At 40.5% G+C, this 14,328-nt stretch overlaps 1 protein-coding gene across 1 annotated transcript in view; it reads left to right on the top strand.

The window, feature by feature from the left end:
* FYB1 (FYN binding protein 1) overlaps positions 1–14,328 on the top strand; it is a 154,792-nt gene that overhangs the window by 50,905 nt on the left and 89,559 nt on the right. The window contains exon 2 of the mRNA XM_019650737.1: positions 10,365–11,508. Within this exon, the coding sequence (XP_019506282.1) occupies positions 10,365–11,508 (1,144 nt within the window). The remainder of the gene's footprint in view (positions 1–10,364; positions 11,509–14,328) is intronic.

The following is a 14,328-nucleotide window of genomic DNA, read 5'->3' as shown; positions in this document are numbered from 1 at the left end:
CACAGATGGCTTCGTACCCCCACCCCCACCTCACTCCATGTAGACCATACACTTTCAGTTTCTAACTTCTTGTCAAATGCAGACAAGGAACTTACGGCGGGGGTGTGTGTGTGTGTGTGTGTGTGTGTGTGTGTGTGTGTGTGTGTGTTTATGCGTGTTCAGAAGGATATGGAGGCTGAGTAAACAAGACAACATAATATTTCTATTTTATTTTTCCCATGTCAAACAGTATTGTTCTCAGCCCTCAACATTTGTATTTCAAATTTCATGTTTTTAGCAAAATTAGTGTTCTTTGGCTGGTTTATAATATTTATGTATAAAAATATAATAACCACAAGAAATAGTAGATGAAATTCAGATCTCTTTGAAGTGACAGAGTTGTAAGTACAGGAAAATTGAAAGGACTTATGTTATATTTTAACATACATACATTAAATATTATCCTGGAATCTAAATAAGCCATGTAAAATATCTATGAAAACACTTTTCAGCTATCTACATGTTCATTAGTCAGAATGTAAATTTCTCAGAGACTTTCCTCTAATTTGGTCTATTTAGTTAATGCAGACTACATGAATTATATCCTAAGCAAATGTAAGCTAAATTTGCTATAAAAACTATATGAAATAGAATAACAAAAATAAATGGTTTCAGAACTGTTTGGTGTCCTATACTATCTACATCCAACTCTACATTTTCTACATCCTAACACCATTCCATCAGCATCAAGAAGTCAAAAACTTGTAGCAGAACCAACTTCAGAAACACATACAAAGCCACATTTAACTTCCTCATCCATTTATGCATAAGCCATCGGAGGTCATGACGAAGTCAAAACTGTAGTTGTGCAGAAACAATTTGATAGGATAACCATGAAGAGAAGGTTTGAAGGTTACAATTTGAATAATGATGGTGATTTTCAAGCTCCTGATCTTTACAGACAGAGGATACACACAAGCCTAACTGATCAATATACCTTGGAAGTTCAAGGTGACGCGATATTTGGGAGGTGGGCCCATCGCCATCTAAGCTTTACCTCTTGCTGAACTATCTTGCTTCCTCTACTTCAATTCACTCTAGAAGAGAAAACACAGCAGGAACAATGAAAGAATCACAGCAGCAAGAGGGAAAGATGATACAGTGATATCTGCTGAGGTTTTCTGCCGAGGTAGTCAGCCCAGCCCCCGGAGGGGAAATGCCAAGCTCTCCTGTGTTGAGGAAAGCCGTGGACGTACAGCTCCCAGAGAGGCCCCACTCGTGCCAGACGTTTTCTTCTTACTACATTACACCTTGCAGAACAAGGCTGGCTGCTGGTGTTGTCCGCAGTTCCATCTCCACCTTTACAAGCCACCAAAAAAAATGTCAGGCTTTGTCACAATCAGGGCTGCCACCATGGCTTCTGCCACTCGCTCCTCCTACCTGTGCCCTTGCCCAGTCTACAACAGTCTGTTCTTGCCCAAGAACTCAATTTGTGGTGAGAGTCACGTTCCCACATCCTGTTGAAGAGGGACCTGATGCTCTCTCCAGCCTCAAAGGCTCAGACAACTGGATTCCATCACAGCCCATTTGTGATGAAGCAAAGATTCTGTGAGAGAGCTCTTAAAAATAGACGCATGGCTAGGGTTCAATACTCTTTGCAAAGCTAAGGAAATCATTTCTCCAACTATTTTCTGTGTGATCAATCATGGTGAAATTCAAGTAAAGTCAGTCCATCAGCCACTATATTTAATACATATTATGGAAACAATGTCAGGTATTAGAGAAGTGATGGTTTGGGTTAGTGGTGACAGAAAGGTGCTTTTGTGAGAAAGAAATTAAACCAGGTTCCTGCTTTTACATCTTGTTTGGGAAACAGTACACACATTCAGTACGTAAATATTTAGAGTGTTAATCAAGATGATAAAAGTTTACTGTTGTTTTATCATCTATAGTGAAACTTATTGTCTACTATCTTATGAAGGGTTTTGTCAAATGTACTGCATTTCAGCCAACTTCCATTAACTCTAGCTTTACAAGTAAAATCAATTAGAGTAGCTTTATTATATATTTCTAACAATGAAGAGTTTTAAGAAAGTTTGTTTTCACATTAAAACAATTCCCTTTTCCAAGTTTGCTGGGTATAGTAAATTATGTCTCTTTAAAGATAAAAGACAACTTACCACTGTGTGTGTGTGTGTGTGTGTGTGTGTGTGTGTGTGTGTGTGTTAAGAGGACTTGATCATGAGGAATGAGAAATACAGCTATTATTTTCCTTAATCCAGGCAATATAAACCAGTGAGGCTGAATACTATTGCTCTATGAAAGTTTGAACTTCTTGAGTCTCTTACAAATTTACACGCCTCTTTCCTAACTCAAGGATGGTAAATTTATGGCTTACACAAGTTTCTATCTTCTTAGTCTTTTTATTGTACCTTCTGGTCAGTCCTTGGCTGAGTGGATCCTAAGTTTGAGCGACACGAGCCATCTCCTCAGCACCGCACCCCTCACCTGCTTGTTTCCCCGTCCCATACACCCTGATTACAATCTCTGAAGCCTTGGGCAAGACTAGGGCTGGCCTCCTAGAACATTTTCTCTGCATACACACCTCCTTGCGGCTTCATGGTATCCCCCTGAGGCCACTATTCCTGGGGTTTTGTTCTGAGTAAGGTGGCAGTGGTAGGTACAAATTTTGTTTTAGGAGAAGAACAATTCAGACCAAATAAGTCATGGACAATGACACGTTATTTCAACATAATAATTAAAACAAAAACAAAAACCACACACAGCAAAACTGATTAATGATGAAAGAGAGACAAAGATGAGAGAAAGAGAAAGAAAAAAGAAGGAAGGAGAGAAAGAAGAGAGAAAGAAAAGAGACTGACCATTTTTGGTAAACTATTGTTATTTACTGTCTCCCTCTTCATTAAAAACATTCCATGCAGTCAGTGAAGTTGGCATTTTCTCTTTTTCCATGGGCTTTACCTAGGGCATGTTGAATAAACTCATAAAGAATCTGGAGGTTTGGGCTAGGAATAAATGATACTTATTCAAGGGTCTTAGAGTTTGCAAACTGAGAACACAGCTAGGGAAAACCTCAGAAGTGTTCTGAAGAAGAAAGAAAAGTTGAGCTCTTACTGTAAAAAGTGTATTCTTGAGAATTATCTGTCCTGCATTCTTAGCCCTAGGATTGGTCCAGGACAGTTATCAGTCAGATGGTCAGGCAGTCAGGATGATGGATGCCAGGTGGTCTAGAGGATGGATGCCAGGAGATCCAAACACATCTGGTGGTCTAGATAATGGATGTTAGGTGGCCTGGATATGTGAGTCCTTCAGGGGCAATTAGAAGATTATCTGGAGGTCTGGTGTATGTCCAGATGTATGTCCAGACATTGACACAGTACTGGAAATTTCAGAAAGTTTAAGTTCCGGGGCTAGTTAGAACAAAAATAGAGTCTTTCCTCATGCTTTAACCTTCATAACGTTAATAATTTTAGTAGTTGGGTTAAAGTGACTCCATTTTATGTATTTCCTATCTTCACTCTTCCCTAACAGCATCCGTAAGAGTGATTCATCCTTCTCATGCTTTAATTAAAAAAGTGACACAAACATAAGTTACAGAGGTAAACTCAGACTTCAAAGTTATTTTAAACTCATTAGGTACCAATGATTCATGGGTGTTTCATTTCTTTTGTACTTTACAAAATGAAACTTGGCAGAGATGAGACTTTTGAAGACGTGGAAATTTAAAAGCAATCTCTAGTGGTAGCCTTTTTGTATTATTTAGTTTCTATATAGTTATTCATAGGTTTTAGAGTATACTCTACTATAAAAAATTAAAAGCAGACTTTCTGTACAAATTGGCATTTATAAAAATAGCCATAGGGACATAAAATACAGCATAGGAAATAGGAAATATAGTCAATAATATTATAATAAATATGTATAGTGTCAGAAGGGTGGTAAACTTATCAGGGTGATCACTTTATAAGTTATATAAATGTCTAATCACTGTGTTGAACACCTGAGACTAATATAATATTGTATATGAACTGGGATTAAAAAATAAAAAATACAATCTAAAAAAAAGCAGATTTTCCGGTAAGTGTTTTCAATAATCCAGAAGCAATAGAATTATTTCAGGGCTTCTCAACCTCAGCGCTCTCTGGACGGATAATTCTTTAATGTGGGGGACTGTCCTGCGCATTGCAGGACATTTAGCTTCCTGGGCCTCTACTCATGAGATGCCAAGAGCACTCCCTTAGTTGGTCATTTCAGTCAAAGACATCTCCAGACATTACCAAATTGCCCCCTGTTGAGAATTAGCCTAATATTCAAGATATATTAAAAAGACTAAATACTGTAATAATAAATCTCTAACCAAAAAAAAACCCTGTTATCAATAATAGTAATAGGGTAGTTTTAATTTTCCATATGAAAATAAATAGATGAATTAGCTATAAAAGGAGACATTCTCTTGTCTACAGTTTCTCAATGTCTGTCCTAAATGCCATCTCAGCCTTTATTTGAGTATGTACTTGATTCGTTACCTTTATATCGGTTGCAAACAGCAAAAAAAAGATTTTCTGGAATCTGGAGTTGTTAACTAGGAATTCAAAGGATGTAGCAAAAGCATTTTTGCTAACAGCTGTGGCAAATGTGATAAGCTTATTACCAGTGAAAGTACAGAATTCTGAGGAATTGGAAAAGATATGGGGGGGGGGGGCTAAAGGGAATTTATTTCTATCAAGAGCACTTGTACAATTACATCTGTGTAATGATAGAACAATGTATAGCAGTAGTTTGGGCTAAACATTATATAGGTACATAACAATGGAAATTATAATGAATTGCTTCAAAAGACTTTGGAAAAGAAATTCCAAATAATCTCAGATGAAATGTTTGTTGTACTTAAAATATCCTAAACTCTGAGGTCTTCCATATGGTGAAATACTTCATCGTAAGAGTAATTAGAGGCCCAACCTTAAAATTATTAAAAGTTATAAAGGTCCTGCAAACACATGTAAAGTGTTAATAACTGGGGAAACCAGATGCACACAGAGTAAATGAGAACTCTTTGTATTATCTTCTCAATTTTTCGGTATATTTAAAACTGTTCTCTAAAAAATAAAGAAATAAAGTCTATTCAGGAAAACGGGCTTGCAAATAATATGCACTGATAAGTACCAACTGACAAGGGGAAAAAGCAGAGTTAATATTGAAAATTTAACAACTGGAATTGCATAAGTATCAAACAATCATAATGGTTGCTGATCATACATCCAGCTGTACTGGTGTTAGCAAGTGAATATCAGTTGCTGGAAAAAAGCAAGGAGCAAAGCTGGGGTTTCCATTTGTGCAAAAAACGGGGACAAGAAGGATGTGTGTGTGTGTGTGTGTGTGTGTGTGTGTGTGTGTGTGTTTATATGTATTTGTATGCATAGCATGAGAAATTGATAACAGTGATTGCCTCTAGTGAGATACTGGGTAGGTTTACCATGTAATTTATTGTTTAAAGCAGGTCAATTCTGAGACTATAAGAGGGCATTATAAATAATTATTCTAGAGCAATAGGAATAAATTCATATTGTACTGGTAAGTCAGGACATACAATTCCCCTAGACTGGGGGACTAGGGCTTGGACATTAAGGGTTTGGAGCAGACTTGCTTTTCACTCTATTATATGTTGCTCTTCCCCTATTCTTTACTATTTTTTCAAGTAAAAAGAGCCCTAGAAAAGGGAATGGATATTCAATCTACACTGAAGTCAGGATGGAGAATGTCAAAACAACTTTTAATCATTTTTGCCTTTCTATCATTATCATTAAGGAAGAAATATAGCTACTGTTGCTAAGATTAAGGACAAATCTGGATGTTGAAAATTTTATCCAGTAAACTTATTAACAATGATAACAGCCAAACAACCTGTAAGGCTAAGCAGTCAATATAAATGAAGAAACAGATGTAGAGTTCAGGCTATTGATTTGTCAGACATATGAGTAAGCTCCAGTGCTGTTACTGTTTCTTAAGTGTCCTACATAAGAGCTTGTTGCTCTTTCTTAACCTGTCCTTCAACGAACAGTGAAAAGTTTCAGAGTGTGGGTAAACTAAACACAAACATACTAGCTCTATTATGTTATCCAGCTTAATGTTTGTTTCAGTCACATTGATTTAAAATTAGGACATAACGTTAACGATTGTAACATCACAGTTTGATAACCTGGAGAAAATTATGTTATGTGGTTAGTGAATCAGATGAAACAATGGCGACAGACAATCATTGGATGTCTGTTACATGCAATTCTTTATCTCAGAACTTAACACGCATTAACTCATTTCATCTTTTTTTCAAAAACAAAAGCCTGTAAGAAATAGGTACCGTTAGAACTTGCATTTCATAGATGAAGAAAGCTGAGTTGCAAAGAAGTACCTTAAAAGATCACATGGCTATTATGTTACAAAGTCAAATTTCGAACCCATCAATAATCCCAGAGCCTGTGCTGTTGAGCAAGATGCTGCATTGTCTGCTGGGCCTGGGTTGACAGCTAAGAGACAAGTTCCAATTCCAAATCAGCGACTTCCATGTTTTACAAACTTAAACCAAGACATGGAATGTGACAATGGGTTAATGTTTCATGGGGTTTCCCCCATGAAATGCAAGTTGTGGAGTTGCTGTGACTAAGTAGGATGTCACTTAAATTCTTTGGTTTCTATTGCTTTTTTTTTTTTTAGATTTTTATTGGGGCATTGGGGGGATGGGAACAGTGCTGGGGAATTGGGGGAAGGGGAACAGACAAGTTGCTGTCCTTTTGTTCTTCAGTCTAGTTGTGGAGGACGTTGCTTCACTGGCCCAAGTTGGCGCCATCATTGTGCTCTTCCCAAGAGAGGCAGATCAGTCGCTGGCTTCTGGACGGTCGCTCACTGCGGCTGCTGGCCGTTCACGCTGGCTGCTGGCTACACACGGTAGCCCAGGGCAACCCACCACCACAGGAGCTGCAGCCTACACCGTCACCGGCTACTCACAGCAGCCCAGCTCCAGTTTGAGCTGTTGCTCAGCATCTTAGCTGTGGAGGGCAGTGTCACTGGCCCTCATATGTGGGATCCGAACCGGGACCTTCTGGCGTCCCAAGCCAGTTCTTAACCATCATGCCACTCGGCCGGCCCTGGTTTCTATTTCTTACCAACACACTGGGAGAGGCGCACTAGATGATTTCTATGGCTTCACCTGCTTTATGATAATAGGAAACCCTCCTATGTACAAGGCACTCTTTAACATGCTTTACAAATATTAATTTGTCTATTCTTCCTAACAGCCCTAGGACACAGCATTGTTATTCCCAGAGGTGAGCAGAAAAGGCCCAGAGACTATATTCCTTGCCCTAGATTACCGTATTTCCCCATGTATAAGATGCTCTCATGTATAAGACACACCTGAATTTGGGGGCCCAAAATTTGAAAAAAAAATGTATTCCATAAAGTTATTGAACTCAAGTTTTACTCATCATAAAATTCATACAACTCCTCATCATTGTCAAAACTCCCAACCATTAGCTTGTCCTCATCTGTGTCTGATGACAAATCACTGTCTTCATATATTTCCTCGTCCTCAGCTCGAAATGCGACAAAAAAAATCTACAACCACTGTATAAGACGCATCCAGTTTTTAGACCCCAAATTTTTCAAAAAAGGGTGCATCTTATACATGGGGAAATACGGCAAAGAGCTAGTAAGGTTCCAACCCAGGCGGTCTGGCTTCCAAGTCTGTGTTCTTAACCACTCTGCTATGCGGCCTCTTATTATAAACCTAGAATAAATTATAGTCCAAAAACATGAATTACAAAATATAGAGTAAGTCTAGAATAAAAGAAGTTTTCCCCAGAGACAGACTTTCTTCCAGGTAGCAAGCAGGTTTTTGTGTTGATACTTCTTTATGCTTCTTGTGTTAAGATTTAGAATCTGCAGCTTGATCTCCCTGGAGGCACAAGGCAGGACCCATCTTCTCCCATCCCCCTCCCTTCCCCCAACACCCAAACTCTCCCTAGTCTGCTGTGTTCCTTCTGCCTGGCCTTCGGACTGACTGAGAACTTCAGGAAATCATGGGGATAAAAAAGTAGACAAGGCAAGGTAGAAAACAAGATGTTTTCACAACTCAGATATAGGGCAGTAAATTAAAGGAGAAAGAGACAAGCTGAAAAATGTTTCTCTTATCTGGTTTTCTCCTCCTATCTAGGTTTCTTACCCTCATCCCACAAATACACATGCGTAGCAGCTTGGTATGGAGACAAACTCCTGCTGAGGACACCATTTCTTTTAAAATCACTATTCACAGTATTCAGCTCAGTGCCAACCTTCATTCCCCAAATACACATTAGAACCCTGAGGGTGCCCGACCCTGATCCAGGTGTTGTGGCCTTACAAAGGAAAGTGAGACAATTTCTGGACTTTGGGGACTTAGACAGCATGCCTATGCTCACAGCTCCTGGCTGACTCCTTGAATACGCTACTCCACGTTTCTTTTTTATTAAACTTGTTGGGGAACAGTGTGATTTTCCCAGAACTCATTAGCTTCAAGTCAAGTTGTTATCCTTCAATCTTAGTTGTAGAGGGCGCAGCTCAGCTCCAAGTCCAGTCGCCGTTTTCACTCTAGTTGCAGGGGGTGTGGCTCACCATTCCATGCGGGAGTCGAACCGGCAACCTTGTTGTTAAGAGCACGCACTCTAACCAACTGAGCCATCTGGCCACCCACCAGCAGCTCAGCGGCAGCTCAGCTTGGGCGGAGCTCACTGGCCCATGTGGGAATCAAACCAGCGACCCTGTTGCTCAGAGCTCACAGTCTTAACCAACTGAGCCACTCCGCTGGCCCAATTTCTAATAATAACAGTTTCCATATATTGAACCCACGCTATAGATGATACAACTGATTCCCTACTAATAAATTAAGATTTAAACCAAGGTCTCATGATTTTTTCATGATGTCCTCTTGCAGTGTCAGCTTTGCTTTACTTTCCTGTGAAATGGAGTTAATTAATGCCAGCCTCTAAAGCAATGAGATGGGCCACATGGAAACGTGCATGGTTCAGAATCAAGTACACATATTCACAGACTAAATGCACTAAATGGTGGTTCTCATTTTTATAAAAAAGATATAACACAGGGTCATGTAGAAGTGTCTGAAGTGCTACATGAGTCAAGAGGAGGGAGGAAATTTTCCCAACCGGACAGGCTCTGGTTTTGTGGTATTCGAATGGGGCCTTGAAAGATGAAATAAGCTTGGGTGTGTTGTAATGATAGGTGGGGGTGGGGAGTAGAAAACGTTTTCTAGGTGAATTTTAAAGCATGAAAATAGAAATTGTCATGGCCACATATGTATCTTAAGTGGGTTTTTTTTAAAGCCTCAGATTTTCAAATATTCTAAAAGAACTAGAATATCCTACAAGAACTTGCTTTTGAGAGAAAGAGCAAACAAACCACGAATTCTAGATTAAATGGAATTATACCCACAGAAAAGGGTGACTGTCTGCTCTCTTTACTAAATAATACCTTCATTCTAGACAAGGAGGACAGAGGCTGTGTAGTAAGACTTCTAAAAAGGAGTGATAAATGTCATTATAGAAGAGGCCAGACTGGAACAAGTCTGGGTATGAGACTTCCCAGCCAGTCTCATGCTACTGCTTTTCATCACCTTCTGAGTGCCCTCAGACCAAGCCCCCTAGACAGGATCAGTTCTGAAAGAGTGAGCACACTCTGTCTGCTAGTCTGGTTCCAGTTGAACCATCATATATACATACATGTAAGTGGAAAAACTTTTTATGTTACTTACGTATAAAAGTAGTGGATTTTTCTGACATATCTCCCTGTCTGCAGACAGACAGACCTTAAATGTGGATGGGAAAACAGAACTCTTACAAACCACAGAGATGTTAAACATGGCTATGCTGTACAAAGTATGCAACCTAAGAGCTTACTTTCATTTTTTTAAGTGCAGTTTCTATTTAAGAGGCTCAACTGTAAAATATGGAAGAAGTCATTTGTTAGTCACTTTCATATTTTTTCAAGTACAATAAAATAGACACAAACCCAGTTAAGAGTAAATCAAGCAAGATAAGCAGAGAAACAGTGACAAGAAAGGGAAAAGGTAAGTTGTGACAAACAAAAATAAGCATGCCAGCCTAAGACAACCCCAAAAAATGTGTGTGTACAAGAGCCCTCCCCGTCAAGAAACTCTCACAACTTATTTTGCCATAGAGGAAGATAAGTGTTACAATATCTCACTAACCAATCAGCAACACTGCAGGTCTCAAACCAGGAAACCCTTTAAAGTGTAGTCTTTTAAACTGTGCAAGTGTGACTTCTGGTTCTCAGCTAGTTTTTGTTCCCTATGCTTGCAGGATGGAAAAACAGATGTGAAGTCTCTCATGGCGAAGTTTAACACAGGAGGCAACCCGACAGAGGACGTCTCGGTCAACAGCCGACCCTTTAAAGTCCCGGGGCAAAATTCACCTTCAGGAGTACAAGCCAAAAAGAACTTATTCAACAACCAAGGAAATGCCAGCCCTCCACCAGGACCCAGCAACCTACCAAAGTTTGGGTCTCCAAAGCCACCATTGGGGGTGAAAACTTTTTCTGAGGAAAAGCCTGACAAGGAGCCCAAGCCCCCATTTTTAAAGCCCACAGGAGTGGGCCAAAGATTTGGATCACCGGCAGCCTCGGCCACCAGAGACCCTGAGGTGAAAGCGGGATTTCTGAAACCTGCAGGCCCCAAGCCAACCAACTTGCCCAAGGAAGATTTGAAACCCGTGTTTCCCCGGCCTCCTGGGAACAAGCCTTCGTTTCACAGTATAAACCAGGACCACGACATAAAGCCCCCAGGCCTGAAGCCTGGGTTTAATCCTCCAGCCCAGGAAAATGAACAGAAGCAAGTCTTCCCAAAGTTGTCTGGGATTCAAGGCAAGTTTGTGTCAGCTTCACAAGATCATGACCCCAAGCCCCACTTTCCCAAACCTGTCTTTGGCCAGAAGTCATCCCTGAGTGTCGATGGCCCCCATGAAGTCGAGAATCCCACCAAGAATGCATCTCCACAGAGGGGAGTCAAGCCCAAAATTGCCCCTTTAAAACCACCAAGGGAAGATTCAAACAATAAAGATCATGGAGGCGAGACGTCGAGTTCGCCTTTTCCTGGAGTGGTTCTGAAACCTGCTGCAAGCAGAGGGGTCCCAGCTCTGTCCAAAAATGCAGAAGAGAGAAAGGAGGACAGAAAGATAGATGCTGCTAAGAATGTATTCCTGAGCAAAATAAATCAGGAAGAGTCCACCTCTGGGGCTCCTCCTGCCAAGTTCCCTAAGACACCTTCTAAGGTGACAATGACAGGGCCTTGGGGCCAAAGTCAAGAAAAGGAAAAAGAAGACAAGAATTCAGCTGTCCCTAAGCAGAAGCCCCTGCCTCCCTTGTTTGTCTTGGGGCCACCACCACCAAAACCCAACAGACCGCCAAATGTTGACCTGACGAAATTCCAAAAAGCTACTTCTGGAAACAGTAAGTTCTCTCATTTTCTATTTAACATGTTTTGTTCAACAGCAGAGGGTGTTTTCACTACAGGGAAGTTTGTAACAAGGAATGAGTCCATCACTGGTACTTCTGTGTATGTGATGACTTTCTTTGTCATTATTTTTATTTGGTGTGGGAGGTCTGAGAAGGCAGAAATCCTTAGTTCTGTGTCAGCAATCCGTGAGAAAATGCCTGTTGGGCTGCTTTTGGAGAGTATGTGGGGTGGGAGGAACACATCCATTTGCTTGATAAGTGGCTTGCTTAATGATAACCATGTCGTTTACTTCCTTAGTTTGGTTTCATTTCGGTTGAATGAAGGCTGTGTTGTGTTACTCCTACTACCACAAAGGAGTTAGATGGAAAGATGAGTGAAACCCTCAGGCAGTGATTCTCAAATGGGACAATTTTCACACTGGGGGACACATTTGGCAATATCTGAAGGCACTTCAGTTTGTCATTACTGAGGTAGGAGGGGAATTCCACTGACATCGCTTGGGTAGAGACCACAGATGCTGTATACATCCTACAATGCACAGAACAACCCTTCGCAACAAAGAATTATCTAGTCCCAAATGTCAATAGTAAGAGGTGCAGAAACCCTCCTCCAAGTGATTGTAAGTGCCCACAACTTTATCATATCCTAAGCGCAATATTCAAACAAGAAATCAACAGGGCTCTTGTGAAATGAGACTTTCTGTTTTATATTTTAGCTGTTTTGTATTTCTCAGTATACAGTTTTCTGAACTTCTGTTTTCTTAGCCTTCTGCCTGAATTCTGCCTTTCTAGGTTCACATCCAATTCCTTAAACCTCTTCCTCAGACTACCCTCCATCTTTATCATCTTTGTCCAATATATTAACCATTAAAAATATTTATCATTTATTGAGGAATTGTTATATATCAGATACACATTACCCTATTAATTGCAATGAAATAGCAATCCTGTGAGGAAATAAAGTTCACAGAGGTTAGGCAACTTGCCCAAGGCCGTACGGTGACTGAGCAGGGGCAGAGCCTGTCCTTCCTCTTGTCTCTCTGATTCCAGAGCCCATACCCCCATCACCACCCCCCTCTCTTGAAACAAGATAGCATGAGATAATAAATTAAGCATAAGTGAAACCCAAAGAATCCTCATTCTTCTCCCTTTCTTTGTCCTTTGGTTGAAACAAGTTATTTTTTTAAATTATTATTTTAAATACCACTGTAAGCTCCATGAAGACAGGGGCCAGTCTGCTTAACATGATTTCTTTGGGGTGTAGAAATAATATGTTATTGTTAGTTGCTCAGGTTTGTCCTCCCACCAAAACCTATTTAATTAGAATTTAGTATTCATACTCTCTATAGCTTAGCAATTACTTTTTTTTTTAAACAAATTCAATAACTCCTGCCAATAGGCTCACTCTCAATTGAATGGAGCGTCTATGTAAAACGATTATCAAGCACAGGGTCTATGTGTTAGATCTAGTCAGCTTACTTTCTCGCAAACCATGAGCTTGAATATAACATGTTGGTTTTCTGAATGTGGAGCTAATAACTCAGAACCATTTAAAGTTACAAAAAGCAAAACTTTTTAAAAATATCTAAAGCATCATAACGTCCTCTGAACTAACCTTTTCTCTGGTTCCTTTTGGTTTCCAGGCCAGTTGTGAAAGGACTTCCTCCCAAGCATCACTGTGTATACCTGGCCAGAAAAGTTTGGTTGTTAAGAACCCCTGGCCTAGACTGCTAGTTTGCATGTAGGTGTTAGTAAAACCTGCTGGGAAATTTCCCGCCAGCCCTTTGTCTGGTCTTGTTCTTAACACTGGAGAGAAACTAAGACTCATCCTATGTTGGCTTTAAGAATGACCAGTTAAGCCTCTTGACAATGGAAGGGGTAAGGCCAGGCTCCCAGCAGCATTAACATTGGGCTAACAGTGTGACTGACCCCTTTCTCATCTGCTTATGTGTCACTTTAATCCAGTTTACAGCAATTTGAAACCAAAAGGTGTTGGGACTATTTTCACCAGCAAGTAGCTTGTTTCTAGGAGTGGGGCAAAGTATTCCTTCATAGACCCTGAAGTGATGGCTTTTCCCTTTACCCTTTGCTCACCTTGTATATGTACTCTCTGAAAATTACCTTCTTAGAGATTTTTATATCAAGTTTTATGTCAGTGTGTTGCTCCAAGCCGTGACAGGAAACAGAGATTCTATGCTCAAACATATTTAAGAAATTCAGGGCTGAGTGGATTCTGTACAGCAGGATTGCTACACGCATTGACATGCTAATGTTTGCTTGGAATCGAAGAACAAGGTACCTAAAAAGCAGATACTTTTTCTGAAACATCTCATAGACTGGGCTAGGTCAGAACAGTGGAAAACAGGAGACAAAGCTCTATGGTGCGTAGCGTGGCATTGGAAGTTCCTCTAAAGGATGGCTTATGGCTCAGTTTCAGGTGGTAATGGGACCCTGCACATGCCATCCGCTCTCTCATGCTCCAGCTGCCTGGTGTACACTCTATGGCTGGTGTCCACCCTTCCTTTTAGCTCCAGCCTGAGCCCAATCGATTTCACTCTCCTTCCTAAATCCCTGGGAAAGTAGTTTTCCATAAGACCTGTAGGTCTTCCTTCAATTCCAGGTTGAAACTTCTCTTGAACCACTCCATGTTCATTTGGCAGCTTACATGGGTTTAACTCTGTGATGGAGATGCTTCTGGAAGAGCCTACCCTCCGCTAGCCACACCATTCCCTGGTCAGACCTCAAGAGCTTCCTAGCCTCTGTCTTCTAAACTTCTCTCTTCTGCTCTTCTAAGAGAAACCAACTCCTCAGTCT

The sequence above is a fragment of the Hipposideros armiger genome, unplaced genomic scaffold (assembly GCF_001890085.2).
Source record: "Hipposideros armiger isolate ML-2016 unplaced genomic scaffold, ASM189008v1 scaffold_146, whole genome shotgun sequence".
Lineage (NCBI taxonomy): Eukaryota > Metazoa > Chordata > Mammalia > Chiroptera > Hipposideridae > Hipposideros > Hipposideros armiger.
The sequence above is the reverse complement of the archived record's forward strand: the minus strand, read 5'-3'. Positions and strand labels throughout refer to the sequence as shown.